At 50.5% G+C, this 27,656-nt stretch overlaps 1 protein-coding gene and 1 non-coding gene across 2 annotated transcripts in view; one reads left to right on the forward strand and one right to left on the reverse strand.

The window, feature by feature from the left end:
* The window catches only part of ALS2CL (ALS2 C-terminal like), an 86,827-nt gene that overhangs the window by 26,988 nt on the left and 32,183 nt on the right, over window positions 1-27,656 (forward strand). Inside the window, exons 8-14 of the mRNA XM_060248088.1 lie at window positions 2,782-2,849; window positions 9,532-9,598; window positions 11,815-12,011; window positions 13,294-13,359; window positions 22,236-22,334; window positions 24,884-25,045; window positions 25,336-25,447. Coding sequence (XP_060104071.1) covers window positions 2,782-2,849; window positions 9,532-9,598; window positions 11,815-12,011; window positions 13,294-13,359; window positions 22,236-22,334; window positions 24,884-25,045; window positions 25,336-25,447 — 771 coding nt within the window. The remainder of the gene's footprint in view (window positions 1-2,781; window positions 2,850-9,531; window positions 9,599-11,814; window positions 12,012-13,293; window positions 13,360-22,235; window positions 22,335-24,883; window positions 25,046-25,335; window positions 25,448-27,656) is intronic.
* TRNAT-GGU (transfer RNA threonine (anticodon GGU)) lies at window positions 4,843-4,914 on the reverse strand. Its single transcript has one exon. It is a non-coding gene; the product is annotated as a tRNA-Thr (tRNA).

Raw genomic sequence — 27,656 nt, forward strand, 5'->3', positions numbered from 1 at the left:
CGAAACACATGCGGTTTGTTGTTTAAGAGTGCAAACTGGCTGTGGTCACATGATGCAACGGTGTGGCTTGGCCATTTGGTCTGGATAGCCGTAAAAGGCAATAAAGTTCCCTGCCAATTGGTGTTTTTGCAAATCACAGAAGGACGTGTATTTCCTAGTGGTAGGCGACCTAATTTACTTATCAGCATCAATCTATACATTGTAAGCATCATCCTAGTCTGCCATTAGGAAACAAGAATACCGTATTTTTCGCACCATAAGACGCACTTTCCCCCCCCCCAAAAAAAGTGTGGGGAAAAGTGTGCGTGTCTTATGGAGCGAAGGTACGTACCTTCCTCCGGGGGGGGGGGCGATCCGCTGCCTCTGCCTCTGATCCCAGCGCTTCCCCCGCGCCTGCCTGCCTGCCGGGCTCCAGCTCTGACGCTTAAAGCAAGCGCCAGGGTCGCTCCCTCCGCCCTCCGATCCCAGCGCTTGCTTTAAGCATCAGAGCTGAAGCCAGGCAGACAGGCACAGAGAAAGCATGCCGCCCCCTCCACAGCCGGTGCTCACGAAGCGCTGGGTTTGCGGAGGGGGTGGGTGCTTCCTCCATGCCTGTCTGCCTGGCTTCAGCTGATGCTTAAAGCAAGCGCTGGGATTGGAGGGCGGAAGGAGCGATCCTGGCGCTTGCTGTAAGCATCAGCTGAAGCCAGGCAGACAGGAACGGAGGAAGCACCCGCCCCCTCCGCAAACCCAGCGCTGCGCGAGCGCCGGCTGTGGAGGGGGCGGCGTGCTTCCCCCACGCCTGCGTGCCTGGCTGGGAGACAAGCGGCGAGATCGCTCCCTCTGCCCCCATTTCAAACCCAGCACTTCGCAGGGAGCGATCTCACCGCTTGTCTCCCAGCTAGGCACGCAGACGCCGGCATGCTTCCACCGCGCCTGCGTGCCTGGCTGGGAGACAAGCGGCAAGATCGCTCCCTGCGAAGTGCTGGGTTTGCGGTGGGGGCGGAGGGAGCGATCTCGCCGCTTGTCTCGCAGCCAGGCACCTGCGTCTAATGGTCCGGAGAGTCTAATGGACCGAAAAATACGGTACATAAAATGAAAATGGGTTAGGTATATGTAATGAGATGAATAGCCAATACTGAGTATGTCAATATAAAACATTATTCTGATACACTATTATAAAAGAGAAATACATTGGAATACTGTGGATGTATAGCTCTACTCATTGAGAGCGGGTTTAGCATATGTCTCTCTCTCTCGGCTTGACTTCGCGAACGAAGATAAAACCCCCAATATCCCTGTTCAGTTCTGGAGAGATGTTTGTTCCAAGTTTTTTGGTTGTTCCAAGTAACTTGTTGGTCTTAGAGGTTCACCTTGACTCCCGCTTTGTTCAACTGCTTCAGACCAACACGTCTGCCCTCTTGGATCTATCTAGCAGGAGACAGAGTAACCCTCTCTGCTGATCTGGCCAAGCGGTCCTGATTCTCTGAAAAGCACATCTGATGTAGGTTGAACATCAAAGACATCAAAGGATCTGAAGACCCTGTTACAGGTGTAAATTCTGCTGGCCATTGTGTTGCTTTGGTAACAACAGGTCCATCTTGCCAGGACATTTGTTTCCATACCTTCAGTTGTTTACATGTTTACAGATTCAGGCCATTTGGTAACATAAATACTTTAAATCCTTGCATTTCGGAGGGATGCCTCAGTGTTAATTTTTTATTACCCTTAGAAGTCATTCCTTATCTTTTCCTGGGAACCGGGAATTACACACAACTTTGGGCAGCTGCAGTCAGTGAGAAGACAGAGGTGAAAAGCATTCTGGGAGTTTGGTTCACTTGAAGTGGGTCTAATACGTTCGTCGTATGTAGAGCATACGAATACAATTTTTAGGACCCAAACCCAAAGTTTTTAGGACCCGAATCCAAAATTTGGGGGAGGAACGGTGGCTCAGTGGTAAAGCATCTGCTTGGGAAGCAGAGGTCCCAGGTTCAATCCCTGGCATCTCCAAAAAAGGGTCCAGGCAAATAGGTGTGAAAAACCTCAGCTTGACCTGGAGAGCCGCTGCCAGTCTGAGAAGACAAGACTGACTTTGATGGACCGAGGGTCTGATCCAGTAGAAGGCAGCTTCATAGGTTCATATATGTTGGGGAGGAATGGTGGCTCAGTGGTAGAGCATCTGCTTGGGAAGCAGAAGGTCCCAGGTTCAATCCCCGGCATCTCCAACTAAAAAGGGTCCAGGCAAATAGGTGTGAAAAACCTCAGCTTGAGACCCTGGACAACCGCTGCCAGTCTGAGAAGACAAGACTGACTTTGATGGGCCAAAGAGAATCTGATTCAGTAGAAGGCAGCTTCATATGTTCACAAGGAATGACGGCAACTTTAAGGGAGGGATGGTGGCTCAGTGGTAGAGCATCTGCTTGGTAAGCAGAAGGTCTCAGGTTCAATCCCCGGCATCTCCAGCTAAAAAGGGTCCAGGCAAGTAGGCGTGAAAAACCTCAGCTTGAGACCCCAGAGAGCCACTGCCAGTCTGAGTAGACAAGACTGACTTTGATGGACCAAAGAGGGTTTGGTTCAGTAGAAGGCAGCTTCATAGGTTCATATGTTCATTCTCACAACAGATCCCAGTATTGATGGGGTGACGGTCCGATTCAGTATAAGACAGCATCGTGTGTTCAGTGAACCCGCACTGGCATGGGGCGTTGACCCACGCCTGATTGACCCCTCCACCCCAAATGGGCAACTTCATTGGCGCTAAGATATCTCTTCTAACCTTTTTATCGGGAAAATGTGTATTTCCAGGGGAGCAGCTTCCAAAGTTTTGACCTGAAGCTCGTGTGGGTGGATACAGCGGAGAGAGAAATGAGGCAGTAAGTGGAATGTCTTTGTTTACCTTGTCTGATATTACAGCATTGGGGAATGTGCAGAGAAGGGTGCATTTCAAATTGATTAAATTAATTGATTAAATTAATTGATTAAATTAATTGATTAAATTAATTGATTAAATTAATTGAAAGGGTTGGAACGTTTTTCCTATGAAGAAAGGCTAAAGCGCTTGGGGCTCTTTAGCGTGGAGAAACGTCGACTGAGATTTCAAGATTAGACATGGGACAGAGAAGACAGAGAAAGAAGTACTCTTCTCCCTTTCCCACAATACAAGAACTTACAGGCACTCCATGAAATTGCTGAGGAGTCAAGTTAGAACGGATAAAAAGAAGTCCTTCTCCACCCAAAGGATGATTCACACATGGAATTCGCTGCCACAGAAGGTGGTGGCAGCTACATGCATAGACAGCTTCAAGAGGGGATTGGATAAACGTATGGAGCAGAGGTCCATCAGTGGCCATTAGCCATAGGTCATAGATGGAACTCTCTGTCTGGGGAAATGATGCTCTGTATTCTTGGTGGTCGGGGGGTGGGGGGCACAGTGGGAGGGCTTCTAGTGTCCTGACCCCACTGGTGGACCTTCTGATGGCACTTGGGGGTTTTTGGCCACTGTGTGTCACAGAGTGTTGGACTAGATGGGCCATTGGCCTGATCCAGCATGGCTTCTCTTATGTTCTTATGTCTGGGGAAGTGATGCTCTGTATTCTTGGTTGTCGGAGGGCCACAGTTGGAGGGCTTCTAGCGTCCTGGCCCCACTGGTGGACCTCCTGATGGCACTTGGGTTTTTTTGGCCACTGTGTGACACAGAGTGCTGGACTGGATGGGCCACTGCCCTGATCCAACATGGCTTTTCTTATGTTCTTGCTCTGTCTTGCCAAGTTTGAAGGAAGTCTGCCTTGGTAATCTTCATGTCCTGTAGACAATGGCATACTTAAAGCCTTCCAACTGACAGAGCAGCTTTGGGGAAATTTGAAGTGAGATTTCCTGGCTTACGTTCTTTGCCACACTAATTCCCTGTTACAAAATGTTATAAGTCTTCAGGAAGTGTCCTACAGATAATTGGCTTTTAGATTCTCCAAGGAATTGTGGCCCATTTTTGCCTCTCTGTCCCAACTGCCTCTAGTACATCCATAACCATTAGGGACTCTTCAGCCAATAGACATTGAATTGGAGAAAATGGCTGCCGCAGGCTGCACTCTGTGGCACTGATCCTTTCTGAGGTTTCTCCCCTTCCCAAACCCTGCCTTCTCCAGGCTGTGCTCCCAAACCTCTAGGTGTTCCCTAGCCCAGAGCTGGAACCCTGATGTGGGGCTGCCACTGGAAAGGCCTCGTTTTGTGTACCCCCAGATAAGATTCTTTAGCTGGTGGGATAGTGAAGAGGCCCTCTCGGAGATCTCAATTCCTGGCACCTGTATACCGACTTGCCCTTGAAGTGATAAGAAACCAAGATCCGTGCCAGCACAACACTAAGTGTTGTGTGTTTGTTCTGTGATAAATGTAGGCATGGATCACTTCATAGCTAGAGGTAGGGCAAGTGGTCTTCATCGTGTCTGAATCCAGCTCTGGCTGAGAGCCGTTCCTTCCCCCCCCCCCCTCGCCACTGTCCATGACGCTGTTGGGTACAAGGGAGGCAGTATAAGGCTGCTTTCCCACTATGCCTGAATTCAATTCTGCCTGAGGATATTTGCTCAAAGGAACATTTGAACATATGAAGCTGCCTTATACTCAACCAGACCCTGTTTGGTCCATCAAAGTCAGTCTTGCCTACTCAGACTGGCAGCGGCTCTCCAGGGTCTCCAGCTGAGGTTTTTCACACCTACTTGCCTGGACCCTTTTGAGTTGGAGATGCTGGGGGTTGGACTTGGGACCTTCTGCTTACCAAGCAGATGCTCTACCACTGAGCCACAGCCCCATTCATGGCTCTCCAGGGTCTCAAGCTGAGGTTTTCCATGCCTACTTGCCTGGACCCTTTTGAGTTGGAGATGCCGGGGATTGAACCTGGGACCTTCTGCTTACCAAGCAGATGCTCTACCACTGAGCCACACCCCCATTCATGGCTCTCCAGGGTCTCCAGCTGAGGTTTTACACCTACTTGCCTGGACCCTTTTTAGTTGGAGATGCCGGGGATTGAACCTGGGACCTTCTGCTTACCAAGCAGATGCTCTACCACTGAGCTACCATCCCTCCCCTTAGACATATGAACAAATGAAGCTGCCTTCTACTGAATCAGACCCTTGGTCCATCAGTCACAGTCTTGTCTACTCAGACTGGCAGTAGCTCTCCAGGGTCTCAAGCTGAGGTTTTTCACGCTTATTTGCCTGGACCCTTTTTAGTTGGAGATGCCGGGGATTGAACCTGGGACCTTCTGCTTACCAAGCATATGCTCTACCACTGAGCCACTGTCCCTCCCCTTGTACTGAAAGTTCACATTTGTGTGTATGTTGGTTTTCTGTTCCCGTGAGCTGCCTTGGAATCAAGTTTGGGCTGAAAAGGGACATGCGGCTGTAAGTTTTGGTGTGGAAAATGACTCTCCTCTCATTTTCTGACCTCCTTGCCAATCCTTTAGAGTGTGCTAGAGACACTTCTCCCTCACTGTTTAGATTTTCCCTGGACCCTTCGTTTTGTTAGCATGAGGACCATGTATAGTGTCAGCGGTCACCAACCTTTTTGAGCACCTTTGGAATTCTGATGCACCGGGGAGGAGACAAAAGGGCTTCCATAAAACGGCTGCCCCAGCAGAAAAAATCAGGGACAAAATGGCTGCCCACAGCTAACTGTCCATCTTGTGCTGTGGTGGCAACTGTTGCCAAAGCAGCTTTTTGAGAAGAAATCTGCACAGCCCCTCAAATCTCCAGCAGCCAATCAAAAGGCTTGCTGGCAAAAAGCCCCACATGATCCCACCCACTTTCTGGGCACCAGAAAATGTGCCAGCAGGTGCTATGGCCTCCAGGGGCGCCACACTGGGGATCCTTGTGTTCTGGGGTTGACTTGCCGTCTTCCAAGAGAAGATGGATTCTGTTGAACACTTCTTTCCCATTTGTAAAACACCCTTCTGCTTTTCCCAAGTAGATGTATACAAATAATCAGGCCTCATTTTGGGCAGGAGCTCACAGGAGCGCAGTTCCAGAACCGCTAAATTTTATTGTGCTCTTTCTCTCCCCCTCCCCACTAGAAAAAAATTACTTGCTTCTGGGCTCATTTGTTCAAACCCCCTGTGAGAATTTTGCTGAACTCTTTAAGATTTGACAAACTTTCTAACATGTCCCCCTCCACAGAAAATGGGGAAATAACCAAAACATAAAAAGCAGACAGATGGAAATCTTCATCGTACCTCTGTGGCCACATAGGAGAAAGTCGTTTTAAAAGTATGATGGGAATAAGGAATGAAAAGGGCAACTAGAGTGATTAAAGGGTTGGAACACTTTCCCTATGAAGAAAGGTTAAAACGCTTGGGGCTCTTTAGCTTGGAGAAACGTTGACTGCGGGATGACATGATAGAGGTTTACAAGGTTATGCCTGGGATGGAGAAAGTAGAGGAAGAAGTCCTTTTCTCCCTTTCTCACAATACAAGAACTTGTGGGCATTCAATGAAATTGCTGAGCAGTCAGGTTAAAACGGATAAAAGGAAGTCCTTCTTCACCCAAAGGGTGATTGACATGTGGAATTCACTGCCACAGAAGGTGGTGGCGGCTACAAGCATAGACAGCTTCAAGAGGGGGTTAGATAAAAATATGGAGCAGAGGTCCATTAGTAGCTATTAGCCACAGTGTATATATATATGTGTGTGTGTGTATATACATACATTATATATATATATAAATTTTTTTGGCCGCTGTGTGACACAGAGTGTTGGACTGGATGGGCCATTGGCCTGATCCAACATGGCTTCTCTTATGTTCTTATGTGACACAGAGTGTTGGACTGGATGGGCCACTGGCCTGATCCAACATGGCTTCTCTTATGTTCTTCTGTGACACAGTGTGCTGGACTGGATGGGCCATTGGCCTGATCCAACATGGCTTCTCTTATGTTCTTATGTGGCACAGAGTGTTGGACTGGATGGGCCATTGGCCTGATCCAGCATGGCTTCTCTTATGTTCTTATGTACCGCATTTTTCGGTCCATTAGACGCTCCGGACCATTAGACGCAGGTGCCTGGCTGGGAGACAAGCGGCAAGATCGCTCCCTCCGCCCCCACCGCAAACCCAGCACTTCGCAGGGAGCGATCTCGCCACTTGTCTCCCAGCCAGGCACGTAGGCACGGGGGAAGCACGCTGGCGCCTGTGTGCCTGGCTGGGAGACAAGCGGCGAGATCACTCCCTGCGAAGTGCTGGGTTTGCGATGGGGGCAGAGGGAGAGATCTCGCCGCTTGTCTCCCAGCCAGGCACGTAGGCACGGGGGAAGCACGCCGCCCCCTCCACAGCCGGCGCTCGTGAAGCGCTGTGTTTGCGGAGGGGACGGGTGCTTCCTCTGTGCCTGTCTGCCTGGCTTCAGCTGATGCTTACAGCAAGCGCCAGGATCGCTCCCTCCGCCCTCTGATCCCAGCGCTTGCTTTAAGCATCAGCTGAAGCCAGGCAGACAGGCACGGAGGAAGCACCCACCCCCTCCGCAAACCCAGCGCTTCGTGAGCGCCGCCTCTGGAGGGGGCGACGTGCTTTCTCCGTGCCTGCCTGCCTGGCTTCAGCTCTTATGCTTAAAGCAAGCGCTGGGATCGGAGGGCGGAGGGAGTGATCCTGGCGCTTGCTGTAAGCATCAGAGCTGGAGCCAGGCAGGCATGCGCGGGGGAAGCTCCGGGATCAGAGGCGGAGGCAGCGGATCGCGCCCCCCCCCCGGAGGAAGGTACGTACCTTCGCTCCATAAGACGCACACACTTCCCCCCCCACTTTTTTGGGGGGGGGGAGTGGGTCTTATGGTGCGAAAAATATGGTAATTCAAGGAGCATTTTAAGGTAGATGCTAAGCTGATCTAATTTAGTACACCTTCCGGTGATGTCATGGGCGTGTGGCTTATGCAAAGGAGTTGTGCTAATGAGCTCCAGCACCTCTTTTTCTATGAAATGACCCTTGCAGATAATGCGCTTTTTTTTTTTAAAGGCAATCTTTAAAATTGGAAAAAATCCAAAAACCAACAAAAACATTAAGCATTTTCAAAGGCTTGTCAGATGTTCTTGTTATTTAACCAACAGAACAATGGAAACCACGGTTACCGTTAAGCAAACGCTAGGGGCAAAAAAATGTCTTTGCAAGAATTCACTGGCACAATGGACATCACAATATGCTGAATGTGTATTCGCACAAACAGATGAAGCACACTGAAGCGCTAAGACTGTTTCCACAACAGCAATATAACAATGTCGAAGCACGAATAAATTTCAACTCTGATCAACTTATCACATGGAAATTGCAACATACACTGTAATCCACACAAACTGGCCAAGTTTACTCCACAAAACAAGCCAAATACCAACATACAGGGCTTCTTTTGTAGCAAGACCTCCTTTGCATATTAGGCCTCGCTCCCCTGATGTAGCCGATCCTCCAAGAGCTTACAGGGCTCTTCTCACAGGGCCTACTGTAAGCTCCAGGAGGATTGGCTACATCAGGGGATGTGTGGCCTAATATGCAAAGGAGTTCCTGCTTTCCTGCCAACAACGGAGTTCCTGCCAACAAAGATAGAGGTATAACATCCTTTAGGTATGTAAATCCGTTGTTCGGTAGACGAATCCAGACTCTGTAAGAGTGATTAATTAGCACGTTTTGTTGAAACGGCTTCCTCACCCCGTAATTTATTCTGGAACCAAAGCTCAAGATGTTACAAACACATTAGTCACAGAGTTCCTCGAGGCAGACAGAAGCATTTACTCATCAGTTAGCACATGGCTCGGGTTAGTGGTGGTGTTGCCACTGGGGAGAGGTGGTCACTCATCCCTGAGTCTGGTTGGTAGCAGAAATGGTGTGCGTAGCTTGAGCTAGTTTTGAACTTCCATACTTACGGCATAGCTGAGTGTTGTGTGATAGTAATTCTCTTCTTTTTTCTTGTTTAGAAGTGGAGTGGGACAAGAGAGCCGGTTTGGTGTAGTGGTTAAGTGTGTGGACTCTTAGCTGGGAGAACCGGGTTTGATTCCCCACTCCTCCACTTGCACCTGCTGGCATGGCCTTGGGTCAGCATAGCTCTGGCGGAGGTTGTCCTTGAAAGGGCAGCTTCTGGGAGAGCCCTCTCAGCCCCACCCACCTCACAGGGTGTCTGTTGTGGGGAGGGGAAGGGAAAGGAGATTGTAGGCTGCTCTGAGACTCTGTCCTTGAAAGGGCAGCTGCTGGGAGAGCCCTCTCAGCCCCACCCACCTCACAGGGTGTCTGTTGTGGGGAGGGGAAGGGAAAGGAGATTGTAGGCCGCTCTGAGACTCTGTCCTTGAAAGGGCAGCTTCTGGGAGATCCCTCTCAGCCCCACCCACCTCACAGGGTGTCTGTTGTGGGGGGAGAAGATATAGGAGATTGTAAGCTGCTCTGAGCCTCTTCAGTGGGGAGGGCGGGATATAAATGAAATAAACTAAACTAAACGAAGCTAGCCACCCTGAGCCCACTTGCGGGAAAGGGCAGGATATAAATCTAAAAATTAAATGAAATTGATTAAGCTATGCTAAAATATATTTGCCTCTGTGATTCACAGGTATGGTCTCCGCATCACTGCCCCAGAGGAGGAGTTTTTCCTCTTGGCTAAAGATCCCAAAGCACGGGTACGTGGCTTCAAATGGATGTTGAAATTTGGAGTTTCATTTTGTTTCTTTTCTTGTTTCTGTTTTTGTTTCGTTTTCTTTTCTTTTCTGTTTACTCTTCCTCTCTCTGGTCCAGAGATGGAAAGAATAGACGGCCCTTTTAGGATCTCTTTATTCTCAAGGAGAGGGTTGAACAACTGGGGGAAGTTTTCTCCTGTACAAACCACAATGGAATGGTAGAACAAAGTAGGAGTCATGTCCCACCTTTAAGACCAACAAAGTTTTATTCAGAACGTGAGCAACGAAATGGGTCAGAGTTGCACAAAAGCATTCGTGTGCCACTCCCCATCTCCTTTATGGAAGCTTGAAAAACTTGTCCGCTCCCCCACCCCACCCCGAGGAGTGCACCCATAGGAAATGATGGGTTAGGCTCATGGTTATGGGTTTGCTTCATCGTGCATGGAAAACTCAGCGCATGCTGTCCTTCTGGGTTCCAATTGGCATTTCACCTTAGAACTCACAGGGCTGAAACTCTCCCACGCTTCAGCTCCAGCCTATCCCCGCAGGTCTCATTTTGGGCAGGGGCTCAAAGAAGTGGAGCTCCACGACCTCTACATTTTTATCGTGCTCTTTCTTTCTCTCTCCTCCCCCGCCAATCCTAGCTTCTGGGTTCCACTGTTCAACCCCCCCCCCCCCCCTGTGAGAATTTTGCTGAACTCTAAGATTTGACAAACTTTCTAACACTTTCCCCTCGCAAAACAATGGAGATATAACCGAAACATATAAAGCAGACAGATGGAAATCCTTGGGTCAGCCATAGCTCTGGCAGAAGTTGTCCTTGAAAGGGCAGCTGCTGTGAGAGCCCTCTCCAGCCCCACCCACCTCACAGGGTGTCTGTTGTGGGGGAGGAAGGTAAAGGAGATTGTGAGCCGCTCTGAGACTCTTCGGAGTGGAGGGCGGGATATAAATCCAATATCATCATCATCATCATCATCATCATCATCATCATCATCATCATCATCATCATCATCACTTCTTCTTCTTCTTCTTCTTCTTCTTCTTCTTCTTCTTCTTCTTCTTCTTCTTCTTCTTCTTCTTCTTCTTCTTCTTCTTCTTCTTCTTCTTCTTCTTCTTCTTCTTCTTCTTCTTCTTCTTCTTCTTCTTCTTCTTCGTGCCACCAGGGCCCGTAGGAGAAAGTAATTTAAAAAGCATGATGGGAGCGATGTTCCTTCTAAGCTGCCGAGCAAAAATTCTACACTGTGAGCTCCTGGCATTAAAGTGGTGAGCTCCTGCATAAGTTAGTGTGCTCAGTGGTCATCCTTCCTGAGCCAAGACAAAAGTGTGTGAGCTGGAGGCTCAAAAATCTGTGAGCTAGCTCACGCTAACCCAGCTTAGAGGGAACACTGGATGGGAGTAAGGTTTCATTGTGACAGTTATAATCCAAGAATCCAAGAGCTTGGGGCTCTTTAGCTTGGAGAAACGTCGACTGCGGGGTGACATGATAGAGGTTGACAAGATGATGCCTGGGATGGAGAAAGTAGAGAAAGAAGTACTGTTCTCCCTTTCTCACAATACAAGAACTCGTGGGCATTCGATGAAATTGCTGAGCAGTCGGGTTAGAACACACACACACACTGTGGCTGATAGCCACTGATACACCTCTGCTCCATATTGTTATCCAATCCCCTCTTGAAGCTGGCTATGCTTGTAGCCGCCGCCACCTCCTGTGGCAGTGAATTCCACATGTGAATCACCCTTTGGGTGAAGAAGGACTTCCTTTTATCTGTTTTAACCTGACTGCTCAGCAATTTCATTGAATGCCCACGAGTTCTTGTATTGTGAGAAAGGGAGAAAAGGACTTCTTCCTCTACTTTCTCCATCCCATGCATAATCTTGTCACCCTCTCTCATGTCACCCCGCAGTCGACGTTTCTCCAAGCTAAAGAGCCCCAAGCGTTTTAGCCTTTCTTCATAGGGAAAGTGTTCCAAACCTTGAATCATTCTCGTTGCCCTTTTCTGCACTTTTCCCAATGCTATAATATCCTTTTTGAGGTGCGGTGACCAGAATTGCACACAGTACTCCAAATGAGACGGCACCATCGATTTATACAGGGGCATTAGGTTACTGTCATCATTGCTTTATGTCAGGTTCAGCCCTCTTAACAAATGAATTCAACACCCCTGGGTTAACCCTTTATGTCTGGTTGGGTTCTCACAGCTTTTCCCGCTTTCCTGCAGGCTGTCTGGCGGTGGAAGCTGAATCAGGCGGTTCGCCAGGCCCTGAACGGAAAGCGGGACTTTCCTTTGTGGAGCAGAGATGGAGACGGGAACGACCCTCCGATGTGCCGCCTCTTCTCCTTCACTTTCAGGGCCGAAGGGAGGCTGAAGAACGCCGTTTACGATGGCGAATGGTGCCTGGGGAGGCCCCACGGCAAGTACGTCCGGCAGGAACCGGGGGGGAAGGTGGGATTTGGGGATGGCGCTCAGTAGGCTGCCATAAAGCCTGCCGTCTGAAGCTGCCATTTCCTCCAGGGGGACTGATCTCTGCAGCCTGGAGATCAGTGTTAATTCTGGGAGAATTCTGGGCTCCGCCTGGAGGGTGGCAACCCTAAGCTGAGTGCAGAGGGCTCACTGTATCTCTTGTAGTTGGTTAGAGGCTAAATTCTGCAGGGAGGTGGGCAAAGGGTCACTCATTTCCCTCAGGGTCCTGCAGCTCTCTCTCTCTCCTTGTCATGATCCTAGGCCTAGCGAGGCCTCTAGGCTCCAGGGAAGCCTGTATCAGGGTAGCTAGTAGTGTTTAAACATGGATCTGTCCTGTCATGTAAAAAGTCGCTGGTGGCAGTGTCTGATTTTAAAAGTAAGAGAAGCACCAAATTACAGAACTTCTACTTATGATTTGGTCTTTAATATCCTCCTGAATGCTATTTCCTCCTGAATAACAACAAGCCAGGATGTGTCCAGCCCAGGTTTACTCAGCAAATTTCCCTTGATTTTTCTTTCACATTTTCATTTGTGATCTTGGTTAGACTTCCCAGATATTAGGCTGATACTGACCACTGTACATGGCTGTCTCTCTATTCTTGCACTGCCACACAGTGAGTTGTAGTTATATTTCTGAGGAAGACTGACAAGCACATAGCCCTCTGTCTGTGCCATGGTGCCTTCACATGGTCCCCTGTCCCTTCTATCCCTCTGATTGGGTGGGCAGCAGTTTTGGAGGGGTGGGACCTGGGAGGAAAGGATAAAAGGCCTACCTGGGGAGTGTGCTGGCTGGAGAGAGAAGGCTGCAGTCTGTAGAGTTCCCTCATCCAAAGAGTGGTGAGTCTGTTGGAAGGGAAGGAAGGAAACATACAGTTAGTCGTGTCGGGGCTTTTATGTTGCTTTGCACCCCATTTACCGTTTCTACCTTTCACTGTTGCACTAATTAAAACTCACTTCTTTGAGCACTTATAATAAACTTCCTGTTACACTGCCTGGGTGTGCATGCCTCTCGGTTCACAGATAAAAGGTGCTTCCTGAGGAGGAAGACAGGGTCAGGTGGTTGCTGTGGGACCTCCCAGATAGACCCTTACCAGAGTGGTGGCAGACAGTAGAAGGCCCTCCCTGGTCCCCGGCTTTTGACACCTCTCCTCTGCTGCTAACATTGCATTAAAAAAATTCTGCCACTGTTCCATGACATTGCCGTGTGTGTTTTTAACAAGCCTTTTCGAATTGCAGGGGGACGCTGACGTGGCCAGATGGCCAGAATTATGTCGGAGACTTCAAAGAAGGCTTGGAACATGGGTAAGGAGGTCTCCCACTATAAGCAGGCAAACGGGAACCCTAAAGTTAGGTCAGAGGGGCTGAAGTGATGGGAAAGAAACTCTCGGTTGAAGTTGAAAGGGCCTTCTTAGCAATCAATCCTTTTTATTAGCTTATTTCACCAAAGGTCTTAAGCAGGAGTTGTTTTGTCGAAAAATAGGTGACAGAGCTCATTAGCGTAACTCATTAGCCTATGCCACCTTCCTCAGCCAAAAGCAACCTGATGCAAGAAAGGAGAGCCCCGGGTAAGCGAGGCCTGCTCGGGCTGGCTAGAGATCCAGCCAGCCCAAGCAGGCCTTGCTCGCCTGGGGCTCTCCTGGGCTGCCTCCCCAGTCAAAAGGCCAGCAGGTCACCTGCCGCCCAAAATCACATCAAAAGTGAAGAAAGGGTGGCACGGGATTCTCCAGGGGTTAATGAGGGCTGCTGGGGGCGTGGCAAAGCCCCTGGTGGCTGGCTGGCTGCCCGTTCTCCTAATCCAGGGATTGTTATGCAGCTGCACCTCCTATTCAATGGACAAGGTAGGTGGGGAGAAAGAGGGGGAACCCTCAGAAAGGTTCAGGAGCTGTGCTCCGGTGAGCTCTTGTTGAATCTGAGACCTGGTCTTAAGCCAAAATTCCAACGATTAGCATAAACATTTAATAAATATACAGCGTTAGTCATCATAGGATTGTGAGGCATCGGAATCAGAAACAGCGTTCCAAGATAAAATATTCAAAACCCAAAACAGTATAAAAGATGGTGAAAAAAAAAAGCTAGAATATCTCTAGTAAAATAAAACCGAGCTCATCACCGTAAGGGCCTTCTTAGCAGTAAGAGCCATGGGGTGGGATGATTGACTCCCTGGGTGGAGTAGGGTCGCCAGGTTCCTCCTCGTGACCAGCAGAGAATGGGGGACTTGCCAGAAGAAACAGGAAGCCCCAGGTGACGTGGAGATGTCACTTCCAGTGCGCACAGGAAGTGATGTTGCCATAGGGTTGCCAAGTCCAATTCAATAAATATCATAAGAACATAAGAGAAGCCATGTTGGATCAGCCCAATGGCCCCTCCAGTCCAACGCTCTGTGTCACATAAGAACATAAGAGAAGCCCTGTTGGATCAGGCCAGTGGCCCATCCAGTCCAGCACTCTGTGTCACATAAGAACATAAGAGAAGCCCTGTTGGATCAGGCCAGTGGCCCATCCAGTCCAGCACTCTGTGTCACATAAGAACATAAGAGAAGCCCTGTTGGATCAGCCCAATGGCCCCTCCAGTCCAATGCTCTGTGTCACATAAGAACATAAGAGAAGCCATGTTGGATCAGCCCAATGGCCCCTCCAGTCCAACGCTCTGTGTCACATAAGAACATAAGAGAAGCCATGTTGGATCAGGCCAATGGCCCATCCAGTCCAACACTCTGTGTCACACAGTGGCAAAAAAAAAAAAAAATAATATATACACACACACACACTGTGGCTAATAGCCACTGATGGACCTCTACTCCATATTTTTATCTAACCCCCTCTTGAAGGTGGCTATGCTTGTGGTCGCCACCACCTCCTGTGGCAGTGAATTCCACATGTTAATCACCCTTTGGGTGAAGAAGGACTTCCTTTTATCCGTTTTAACCTGTCTGCTCAGCAATTTCATCGAATGCCCACGAGTTCTTGTATTGTGAGAAAGGGAGAAAAGTACTTCTTTCTCTACTTTCTCCATCCCATGCATTATCTTGTAAACCTCTATCATGTCACCCCGCAGTCTCCAAGCTAAAGAGCCCCAAGCGTTTCAACCTTTTTTCATAGGGAAAGTGTTTCAGCCCTTTAATCATTCTAGTTGCCCTTTTCTGGACTTTCTCCAATGCTATAATATCCTTTTTGAGGTGCGGCGAGCAGAACTGCACACAGTACTCCAAATGAGACCGCACCATCGATTTATGCAGGGGCATTATGAAACTGGCTGATTTGTTTTCAATTCCCTTCCTAATATTTCCCAGCATGGCGTTGGCCTTTTTTTATTGCAATCGCACACTGTCTTGACAGTTTCAGTGAGTTATCTACCACGACCCCAAGATCTCTCTCTTGGTCAGTCTCTGCCAGTTCACACCCCATCAACTATCTGGGGACTTTGGGGGTGGAACCAAAAGACATTGGGGAAGAGCAAGGTTGCGACAAGTACGATTGAACTCCAAAGGGAGTTCTGGCTATCACATTTAAAAGGACCGCACATCTTTTAAATGCCTTCTCTCCATTGGAAATAATAAAGGATAGGGGCACCTTCTTTGGGGGCCCATAGGATTGGACCCCGTGGTCCAAACCTTTTGAAACGTGGTGGGTGTTTTGAGGAGAGGCACCGCATGATATGCTGAAAATTCGGTGCTTTTATCTCAAAAAACAGCGCCCCCCCCAAGAGCTCCAGATACCCATGGGTCAATTCTCCATTATATTCTATGGGAATTGGTCTCAATAGGGAATAATGTAGTGCTGAGCAGACATTGCCCCTCCACACTTTCTGATGACCCTGAAGTGGGGGGAGGGCCTCCAAACCGGGGGATCCCCTGCTCCCACCTGGAGATTGGCAACCCTATGTTGCCACCTTGTCGGCCTTGTTGCTGGGGCCTTCTTCTGCCTTCTGGTAAGTCCCCTTGCTGGCCAGCTGATTGGGGGTGTGTTGGGGTCTGGTGGCAGGGGATCCCCCCCACTTCCACTGGGGAAGCTGGCGACCCTAGGATAGAGGGAACATTCCAATCTTCTTCGTGGTCTCTGTGCATTCACACATATGGGTAATCCGCAGGATTGGCCCCAACCTCGGAGAGTTCAAAGCAATCTTGATCGTAGATCTGGCGCGCCTCCCACTTGTCCTGGGAGGAGGCAGCTACTGCGCATGCCTGGACAAGGGGGAGGTGCTTAGCCACTCAGTTTCTTCCTTACCGCCGACCGGATCGCACCTTCCTCGTTGATCTCCAACTTCTTCATTGCAATCTCCAACAATTACCTTCTCTTCGCTTCAATTCTTCATCTTCTACTCCTCCTGGTATCGTATAAAAAAAAAAAAAAAAAAAAGCCTTCTCTTACTATTCTTTCTGGACTTTCCCCTCCCTCCCCCCCCCCCCTCCCCGGGCGGATGGAAGGAAGGGACAAGATAATCTTTAAACGCTGTACCAGCTGCTCATCCAAAATCCCCTCGTCCGACGGCCACTCTCTTTGCTTGTTCTGCCTTGGAGAGGCCCACCGTCCAGACTCCTGCGTGCACTGCAGCCAATTTGGCAAACAGGCCCGCAAGAACCGCGCCGCGAGACTCAAGAGCCACCTCATGGAAACCACACTCCGACCGGCCATGCCGCATGGCGGACAAAAACAACCCGCGCCATCTTCCCCACACCTCGTGGGAGAGGCGCAGTCGGCAGCTTCCGTGGCACAGAGTCCCTGTAAGCCTAAGACCGGCAAACACTCCAAGAAGTCGGACGACCCCAAAAAGCGCCGCCGCTCCGATTCTGCCCACTCGGACCCGACGGGTAGCGTTAGCTCGAAAAAGCACAAGAACCGCCCTCTCGACTCGGCCTCGAACCCGACCACCAAACCGAAGGCACCGAACCCGAGCGCCACTACCTCCGGATCGATGCCGAAGACTCCGACGTCGAAGTCGACGGCAACACCGTCAATCACTCCGTTGGAAATCATCCGCATCTCATCGAAGTCGCCGTCCATTCCGAATTCCCCACCAGACCAGCTGCTGGATACGCACTCTACCGCGTCCGTCAGGACCCGGCCTCTCGACCCCACTAAATTCATAGATCTCGCACAGCCAATAGACGCCCACGCGCTCATCAGAGAACCCTCGACCCCGAGAGCTCTCCCGACTAGACCACGATCTCGCAGTCGCAGACGCACCAGGTCCCGTAGTCGCCGACACACCAGGTCCCACAGTCGCCGCCGCACCAGGTCCCGCAGTCGCCGCCGCACCAGGTCCCGCAGCCGCCGACGCTCCCGCAGCCACCGCAGGGGGAGACACTACTATTACTCTCCATCGAGATCCAGGTCTCCATCCCCACGGAACCGAAGACGGCACCGACGATCACCCTCCTACGATCGCCATTACCATACCTACCAAGAGTCTCCTCGCTACCGAGATCACACACACAGACTCCAAACTGCATCGGTCGAACCGCTTCACCACCATGACGACCCTACGAGTCTCGGCGCCGAACCGAAACTCCCGTCGCCACTGGGATCCTTACACGCGGCTCCCAAGACAACACCTCAGCCCGACCTGCACCAAGGAACCGACGACGGATCCGAGGAGGAACTCTCCGACTCCGACCACTCTTCGGGTTCGGACCTACAATCCCCAGACTCCGACATAGCCAAGCCAGCAGACCTATCACCGTCTGAGGGCCCGAGATCCTACCTCGACCTCGTAGCAAACATGGCAAGCTCGCTAAATCTGAAACTCAATACGGACGCTCCCAGAGTCTCGGACGTCGTATTTGATCTAGTGCATGCGGATCTTCCATCCAGCTCCTCTCTTCCCATGCTCCCCGTCCTCCTAGAAACACTCAAAGAAGCATGGGACAAACCGGCATCAGTACCGCCAACATCCAAGAGAGTTGAAGCTCTGTACAAGATACATGCACCTGATTCTAAGTTCCTGTTCACCCACCCGGCTCTGAACTCGATCATTGTGCATTCGTCTTCGAAGTCGAAGCAGACTAGACACCCGGTACCACCAGAACGAGAGGGCAAAAAACTCGACACGATTGGGAGAAAGATTTACGCCCTCACTACAGCCACAACCAAAATCCTCAACTACATGGCATGCTTTTCCGCATACACCCACAACCTGACCACTTCCCTCGCCGCATTGGTACCATCCCTGCCCGAGGCATCCCAAAAGTCAGCCACCACTACCCTGCAAGAAATGGCCAGAGTGAGCAAACAGCAAATCAACACTGCCCGTCACGCTGCACAGTGTTCCTCCAGAACCTTGGCCTCAGCCATAGCACTCCGCAGACACGCGTGGCTCAGGTCCTCCTCCCTCCAACCAGACATCAAATATAAGGTGGAAGATTTGCCCTTTGATGGCCTTGGCCTGTTTAGCTCATCTACAGATGACATCCTCACATCAGTAGACGATGGCAGGAAAAGGGCGAAACGACTGGGAGTCTCCCAACCTCTGAACCAATCCAATCGGCAAAGGAACTGGAGGTCCAGCCAATACAAAGGGACCAGATCCCCACGGCAACAGGAATCATGGAAGCGCAAACTACCGCAGTCCAAACCTTCCTTTCAAAACAGATGCCAAACAACCAAGAAACCTTCAACCACATCCAAACCGTCTCTCTGACCTCCCTCCCCCGAGCCGTCCAGTCTCCCTCCATCAGCCAAACCAGTCAACACGACTACAACCATTCTACACTGCCTGGAGGACCATAACATCAGACGCCTGGGTCCTCGCCATCATTCAAAGAGGCTACCTAATAGAGTTTACCTCCACTCCAAGGCACCACCGATTCCTCACCACACCCCCGTCCGCACCCCTGCAGACAGAAATCGCGTCTCTGCTGGACAAAGGCGCGATAGAACCAGTCCCACCCCAATACCATCGCACCGGCTTCTACTCCCGGTACTTCCTGGTGCCAAAAAAGGACGGAGGACTCCGACCCATTCTCGACCTCCGCAAACTCAACCTACACATAACCTACAAGAAATTCCGTATGGTCACGCTTCAGGCAATCCTCCCGCTCATCCCAGAACGAGCATGGATGGCGTCCATAGACCTCCAGGATGCCTACTTCCACATTACAATCAATCATCATCACAGAAGATTCCTCAGGTTCGCCATAGGGAAGCAGCACTTCCAGTTCTGCTCCCTTCCCTTCGGCCTCTCCACAGCACCAAGGGTCTTCACCAAGTGCATGGCAGTAGTAGCAGCCACATTACGCCAGCAACAGATATCAATCTTCCCTTACATAGACGACTGGCTGATCGTCGCCCATTCCAGGGAGCAACTACAACTGGACGTCTCGACCACCCTCTCCACCCTGGCCACCTTAGGCCTCCTAGTCAACCTCTCAAAATCCAAACTAGTCCCTACCCAGAGGATTCAATTCATAGGAGCAGACATCTCCACGCTCTCGCAAACGGCCTTTCTACCTCAGGACAGAGCACTCGCCATACTGTCACTGGCCAACACTATCATCGCCCAGCGCTCCCAAACAGCGCTCACTTTCCAGAGAATGCTAGGCCTCATGGCAGCAACCACAGCAGTTCTGCGGTTTGCGAAGCTGCACATGCGTCCCCTCCAAATGTGGTTCGTAAGGACTTTTCGCCCCCACACACAACATCAATCCACACTACTCACCCTTCCACTACACATCGTGCCATCCCTCAAATGGTGGACCAAGGAACGTCACCTCTACAAGGGCATGCCATTCAAGCAGACACCGCCCTCGGTGATTGTAACCACAGATGCCTCCAAGTGGGGATGGGGAGCCCACTTGGAAGACCTCACGGTGCAGGGCCAGTGGACAGACTACGAACGCTCTCTCCACATAAATTGTCTGGAGCTCATCGCAGTGCACAAGGCTTTGCGGTCCTTCCTCCCATCGCTAAGGAACCAGCACGTCCAGATCACCTCCGACAACATCGCCACAGTCTTTTACATCAACAGGCAGGGCGGCACCGCCTCCGTCAGACTCTGCAAGAGAGCCCTGGCACTGTGGCATTGGAGCATAAGCCAGGGCATCTTCCTCACGGCCGTACACCTACCAGGGGTCGAGAACACCCAGGCAGACGCCCTGAGTCGCCACTCTACCAACAACCACGAGTGGTCCATCAACAGCCGATACATCCGACAGATTTTCAGCATCTTCGGACAACCGAAGATAGATGTATTTGCTTCACCGTCAAATGCCCAATGCACCCGCTTCTACACGAGAGGTCCTCCATCCCACCTCTCCAGGGGGGATGCCTTCCTACAAACTTGGAACGGAACACTCCACTACCTCTTCCCCCCCATTCCACTTATCACCAGAGTTCTACAGAAGATTCAGGTAGACCACACAAACTGCATCCTCATAACTCCATGGTGGCCCCGCCAACCCTGGTTTACGACCTTGCTGCTCCTGTCCAACAACACCTTCATCCAACTCCCTCAAACACGGGATCTCCTCTCTCAACAGGACGGCAGGGTCCTTCACCACAACCCAGCATCACTCAAATTAACAGCCTGGAGAATCAGTTTCTAGACTTCCCCCCGGAGGTCCGTCAGGTCCTAGTGAACTCCAGAAAACCATCTACTAGGAAATCCTATCTACTGAAGTGGAAACGCTTCTCACACTATGCCTCACAGCACAACTTCGACCCCAACTATGCCACTATACCTCAGGTACTAACTTACACCTTAACGCTCTCTAGAGCGGGTCTGTCGTATTCTTCCCTGAAGGTACACCTGGCAGCCATCTCTGCTTTCCACCCCCGCATCGATGGCACAACGGTATTCTCTCACCATGCGACCAGAGCTTTCCTCAAGGGCATCATTCGCCTACACCCACCAATCAAACAAGTTCTACCCACCTGGAGTCTGTCTCTAGTCCTGAGCCAACTCATGAAACCGCCCTTCGAGCCCATGGCTTCCATCCCACTACACCTGCTGTCATGGAAGACGGCATTACTTACGGCCCTCACCACAGGTAAGAGGGCCAGTGACATCTGCGCATTCAGAGCGGACCCACCGTATACGATATTTCATAACAGTACGGTGATCCTCCGACCTGACCCGACCTTTCTACCCAAGGTCGTCTCTCCTTTTCATCTAGGAAGACAGTCCACTATACCAGCCTTCTTCCAGCACCCCGCGGACGCGGGACAAAGGGCGCTCCACAACCTGGATGCACGGAGAGCCCTAGCCTTCTACATAGACAGAACCCGCCAAATCCGTAAAGACCCTAGACTTTTTGTCACCTACGCTACCCATGATAAGGGCAGCAGAATATCTACTCAGAGACTCTCCAAATGGATTGTTGCTGCCATCGAACTCTGCTACCAGCTGGCAAAACAACCCATCCCTCAACATATACGAGCCCACTCAACCAGAGCCGTGGCTACCTCGTCCGCCTTCATGAAAGGCATCCCTATAGAGGACATATGCGCCGCAGCCGTCTGGTCCTCCACATCTACCTTCGCCTCGCACTACGCTCTCGACGTTCGTGCCCGGCGAGATGCCTCCTTCGGACAAGCGGTGCTACGGTCGATCTTCGACTAACCACTGTGAGTACCACTATCATTACGTTACGCTCTAACCTTACATATTCTTACAGATCCAGCACCCACCTCCGAAGAAATGGCTCGCTAATCACCCATATGTGTGAATGCACAGAGACCACGAAGAAGATGGACAGGTTTCTTACCTGTAACTGGTGATCTTCGAGTGGTCATCTGTGCAATCACACAGACCCACCCAGCCTTCCCCGCTGCTGGAAGCTAGTTAGCACAGTTATTTCCACCTATCCGGCGGCGGGAAGAAACTGAGTGGCTAAGCACCTCCCCCTTGTCCAGGCATGCGCAGTAGCTGCCTCCTCCCAGGACAAGTGGGAGGCGCGCCAGATCTACGATCAAGATTGCTTTGAACTCTCCGAGGTTGGGGCCAATCCTGCGGATTACCCATATGTGTGATTGCACAGATGACCACTCGAAGATCACCAGTTACAGGTAAGAAACCTGTCCTTTCTGTACAGCTCTCTGGAAGCAAGAGCTATCGCTTTTGAGGGTTTGTTTTTTCCCTGCATTGGATTAAGTAGACTCCAACACTGCTTCCAGCTCTGTGGGCAGTTATTCTTGCTTATCTGCATGCAGCTTATGCGGACGTCTTTTGCTTCCTGACTGCAGGTTTGGGATCTGCCTTGTCCCACGGGTGTCTGAGGATCGCTATGACTGTTACAAGTGCCACTGGCAGCAAGGGAAGATGAGGGGTTACGGGATCTGTGAGTAAGTAATTCTGCAGGAAAGCGGCTTTGGCAGAACTCCCCTCTCCCCCCCTTCTCTCCCTCCCTCCCACCCCCCCCTCTCTCTCCCACCCCCCAGGGAGAAAGCAGTTTGATGTAGTGGTTAAGTGTATGGACACTTATCAGGGAGAACCAGGTTTGATTCCCTACTCCCCCACTTGCACCTGCTGGAATGGCCGTTGGTCAGCCATAGCTCTAATGGAGAGCCAGTTTGGTGTAGTAGTTAAGTGTGCGGACTCTTATCTGGGAGAACTGGGTTTGATTCCCCACTCCCCCACTTGCACCTGTTGGAATGGCCTTGGGTCAGTCATAGCTCTATTAGAGAGCCAGTTTGGTGTAGTGGTTAAGTTTCCGGACTCTTATCTGGGAGAACCGGGTTTGATTCCCCACTCCTCCACCTGCACCTGCTAGCATGGCCTTGGGTCAGTCATAGCTCTAATAGAGAGCCAGTTTGGTGTAGTGGTTAAGTGTGCGGACTCTTATCTGGGAGAACCGGGTTTGATTCCCCACTCCTCCACCTGCACCTGCTAGCATGGCCTTGGGTCAGCCATGGTTCTGGCAGAGGTTGTCCTTGAAAGGGCAGCTGCTGTGAGAGCCCTCTCAGCCCCACCCACCTCACAGGGTAACTGTTGTGGGGGAGGAAGGGAAAGCAGATTGTGAGCCGCTCTGAGACTCTTCGGAGTGGAGGGCGGGATATAAATCCAATATCTTCATCTACCTCACAGGGTGTCTGTTGTGGGGGAGGAAGGGAAAGGAGATTGTGAGCCGCTCTGAGACTCTTCGGAGTGGAGGGCGGAATATAAATCCAATATCTTCATCTACCTCACAGGGGGTCTGTTGTGGGGGAGGAAGGGAAAGGAGATTGTGAGCCACTCTGAGACTCTTCGGAGTGGAGGGCGGGATATAAATCCAATATCTTCTTTTTCTTCCCTCCCTGGGTTCACACACGCATCAGCAACTCATAGGAGGCTGCCTTCTCCAAAGTGTACTGAACCAAAAGGGAAGTAGTCATAGAGAAGTGCACTTGTGCTGGGACCACCTAAGGCCAGGACACAGCTATGACTAGCGTTCACTCTAAGCTGAGTTAGTGTGAGCCAGATCACAGATTTTTTAGCCTCCAGCTCACACATTTTTGTCTTAGCTCAAGAAGGATGACCCCCACAGAGCACACTAATTGATGCAGGAGCTCACAACTGTAATGTCAGTAGCTCACAAAGTAGAATTTTTGCTCACAAGACTCTGCAGCTTAGAGGGAACGTTGCCCGTGACCACATCCTGTAAAACCCTCTTGTGCAGAGAAGGACTGGAAATGAAGTTCCTGGGAAAAATGGATCTGGGCAAACCTGGCTGTCCATTGCAGATATGATAACTGTCTCTGTCATGGTACATAAGAACTTAAGAGAAGCCATGTTGGATCAGGCCAATGGCCCATCCAGTCCAGCACTCTGTGTCACATAAGAACATAAGAGAAGCCATGTTGGATCAGGCCAGTGGCCCATCCAGTCCAGCACTCTGTGTCACATAAGAACATAAGAGAAGCCATGTTGGATCAGGCCAATGGCCCATTCAGTCCAACACTCTATCACACAGTGGCCAGAATAACCCCAGGTGCCATCAGGAGGTCCACCAGTGGGGCCAGTATACCAGAAGCCCTCCCACTGTGCCCCCTTCAAGCACCAAGAATACAGAGCATCACTGCTGCAGACATAAGAGAAGCCATGTTGAATCAGGCCAATGGCCCATCCAGTCCAACACTCTGTGTCACACAGTGGCCAAGTCACTGATGGACCTCTGCTGCATATTTTTATCCAATCCCCTCTTAAAGCTGGCTATGCTTGTAGCCACCGCCACCTCCTGTGGCAGTGAATTCCACATGTTAATCACCCTTTGGGTGAAGGACTTCCTTTTATCTGTTTTAACCTGACTATTCAGCAATTTCATTGAATGCCCACGAGTTCTTGTATTGTGAGAATGGGAGAAAATAACTTCTTTCTCTACTTTCTCCATCCCAGGCATAATCTTGTGGTCTGTCTCATGATGGGTGCCCTCCAGCACAGTGTTCTTCAGTAGAGCTGGTTCATACAATCAGATGTGGGGGAGAGGCCATGACTCAGTGGTAGAGCATCTGCTGGGCACGCAGAAGGTCCCAGATTCTATCCCCGGCATCTCCAGTTAAGGGAGCAGATAGTAGATGCTGTGAAAGACCTCAATCTGAGACCAGGGAAAAACAACAAATAGCATGTCACAGCCCAGGAAGCTCCTACAAGATAATGGCTCAGCCGTACCTCACTTGCTTGAGTAGATATAAATTACATGCCTACCATCTTCTTCTCAGTTTGACCCAAAGAGAACTCCAGTTTTCTGGGTTATATCTCTGAGGATGCCAGTCACAGTTGCTGGCAAAACGTCGGGTCTCACAATGCCAAGACCACGGCCAAACAGCCCGGAAAATCTACAACAACCAACATAACACCCTGTTTGGAATGGAGATGTACCAAATCCGTTAACTGTCCTGTAACTGTCTCTTCCCAGATACGGTGATGAGATGGTCTACAAAGGGTATTTCAAGGACAACATGCGCCACGGGTTTGGCATCTTGGAAAACCCATCTTGTGCCGAGCACCCATTTAAATACACGGGAAACTGGGAAAACGACAAAAGAAGCGGCTATGGTGTTTGGGATGACACGGAGAGGTAAGTCCGGCAGCTCCAGGAGGTACTTTGCTGTGGATGACCGGAGGTTACACAGAGGCAACGTGCAGTCATTCTAAAAATCCTACTCACAGTTTTTCTGACGCTGGCTAAGATGCACCCTTATATGGGTGTGGCGCCGACAAGGGCCGCATGCACCTGTTCTTGAGGAAGCCACCATCTTGCTTTTCTGGAGTTGGTTTTCGTAAGAATGAACGTCCTCAGCTGTGTTGTAGCTGCTTGTGGTTTTGCTGGTTGGTGATGGATTGGGGTTTTTTTCCCCCATGGTTCAGGGCAGAGAGGTACATCGGAATGTGGCACGAAGACCAGAGACACGGACCGGGAATTGTGGTCACGCAGTCCGGCGGATGCTATCAAAGGATGTTCCACGTGGATAAGATGGTGGTGAGTATTGTGACCAGCTGAGAAGCTGGAGTTTCCAAGCACTTGCGCAGGTCACCCAGGGCATTTTCATTGTAGCAGGAACTCCTTTGCATATTAGGCCACACCTCCCTGATGTAGCCAATCTTCCTGGAGCATACAGAAGGCCCTGTATGAAGAGTCCTGTAAGCTCATGAAGGATTGGCTACATCAGGGGTCTGTGGCCTAATATGCAAAAAAGTTCCTGCTACAAAAAAGAGCCCTGAGGTCACCCATCTGGGTTCAGGACTCTGAAAAATAGGACAAGGCAGTGAGGGATGTGCCTGAGCTCCAGGAGAACCACTGAGGTCACCCATCTGGGTTCAGGTCTCTGAAAAATAGGACAAGGCAGTGAGGGATGTGCCTGAGCTCCAGGAGAACCATTGAGGTCACCCATCTGGGTTCAGGTCTCTGAAAAATAGGTCAAGGCAGTGAGGGATGTGCCTGAGCTCCAGGAGAACCACTGAGGTCACCCATCTGGGTTCAGGACTCTGAAAAATAGGACAAGGTAGTGAGGGATGTGCCTGAGCTCCAGGAGAACCACTGAGGTCACCCATCTGGGTTCGGGACTCTGAAAAATAGGACAAGGCAGTGAGGGATGAGCTTGAGCTCCAGGAAAGCCACTACCAGTCTGAGTAGACAGTACTGACCTCGATGGACCTGTGGTCTGATTCAGTATGAGGCGGCTTCAGGTGTTGTTTGGGGAGGGGCTGTGGCTCAACAGCAAGCATCTGCTTGGCATGCAGAAGGTCCCAGGTTCAATCCCCGGCATCTCTAGTTCAAAGGACCAGGCAGTGGGTGATGTGAAAGACCTCAGCCTGAGACCATGGAGAACTGCTGCTAGTCTGAACAGACAAGTAAAAAAAGGTAAAGGCAGTCCCCTGTGCAAGCTCCAGTCGTTTCCGACTTTGGGGTGATGTTGCTTTCACAATGTTTTCACGGCAGACTTTTTACTGGGTGGTTTGCCATTGCCTTCCCCGGTCCTCTACGCTTTCCCCCCAGCAAGCTGGGGACTCCTTTGACCAACCTCGGAAGGATGGAAGGCTGAGTCAACCTCGAGCTGGCTACCCGAACCCAGCTTCTGCCGGGATTGAACTCAGGTCATGAGCAGAACTTAGGACTGCAGTACTGCAGCTTTACCACTCTGCGCCACGGGGCTCTTTGCTCCTAGTATGGAAAGGAAAGGTCCCCTGTGCAAGCACCAGTCGTTTCCAACTCTGGGATGACGTTGCTTTCACAACGTTTTCACGGCAGACTTTTTACGGGGTGCTTTGCCATTGCCTTCCCCAGTCTTTTACACTTTTCCCCCAGCAAGCTGGGGACTCCTTTGACCGACCTCGGAAGGATGGAAGGCTGAGTCAACCTGGAGCCGGCTACCTGAACCAGCTCCCGCTGGAATCGAACTCAGGTCGTGAGCTGAGGGCTCCGACTGCAGTACTGCAGCTTTACCACTCTGCGTCACGGGCTCTCTGTGAATAGACAAGACTGACCGTTTAATTTAATTTTAATTTAATCTTTAGATTTATTCCTGCAAGCGAGCTCAGGGCGGCTTACAGCAGAAGTTTAACATACTTACAGGTTAAAATACAAAGCATCATAAATGCATACAGCATAAAAATCTGAAGGCAGTACAACCAGGGTTTTTTTTTGAGCAGGGACGCAGCTCCAGCTGACTTGGTGTCAGGGGGTGTGGCCTAATATGCAAATGAGTTTCGTCTGGGCTTTTTCTACCAAAATCCCGATGGGAAATAATGGTGATGTCAGGGGTGTGTGGCCTAATATGCAAATAGGTTCCTGCTGGGCTTTTTCGACAAACAAAGCCCTGAGTACAACATATCAACAAACAGTCATAAGAAGGCATGTCCGCACAGCAGTGTATAGGCCAATATCTGGAAACATTGCAATAAAAAATGATTGCAATAAAAAAAGGCCAACGCCGTGCTGGGAATTATTAGGAAGGGAATTGAAAACAAATCAGCCAGTATCATAATGCCCCTGTATAAATCAATGGTGCAGTGTAATTTGGAATACTGTGTGCAATTCCGGTCACCACACCTCAAAAAGGATAATATAGCATTGGAAAAAGTGCAGAAAAGGGCTACTAGAATGATTCAAGGTTCGAAACACTTTCCCTATGAAGAAAGGTTAAAACGCTTGGGGCACTTTAGCTTGGAGAAACGTCGACTGCGGGGTG

Source organism: Heteronotia binoei, chromosome 10 (assembly GCF_032191835.1).
Source record: "Heteronotia binoei isolate CCM8104 ecotype False Entrance Well chromosome 10, APGP_CSIRO_Hbin_v1, whole genome shotgun sequence".
Classification (NCBI taxonomy): domain Eukaryota; kingdom Metazoa; phylum Chordata; class Lepidosauria; order Squamata; family Gekkonidae; genus Heteronotia; species Heteronotia binoei.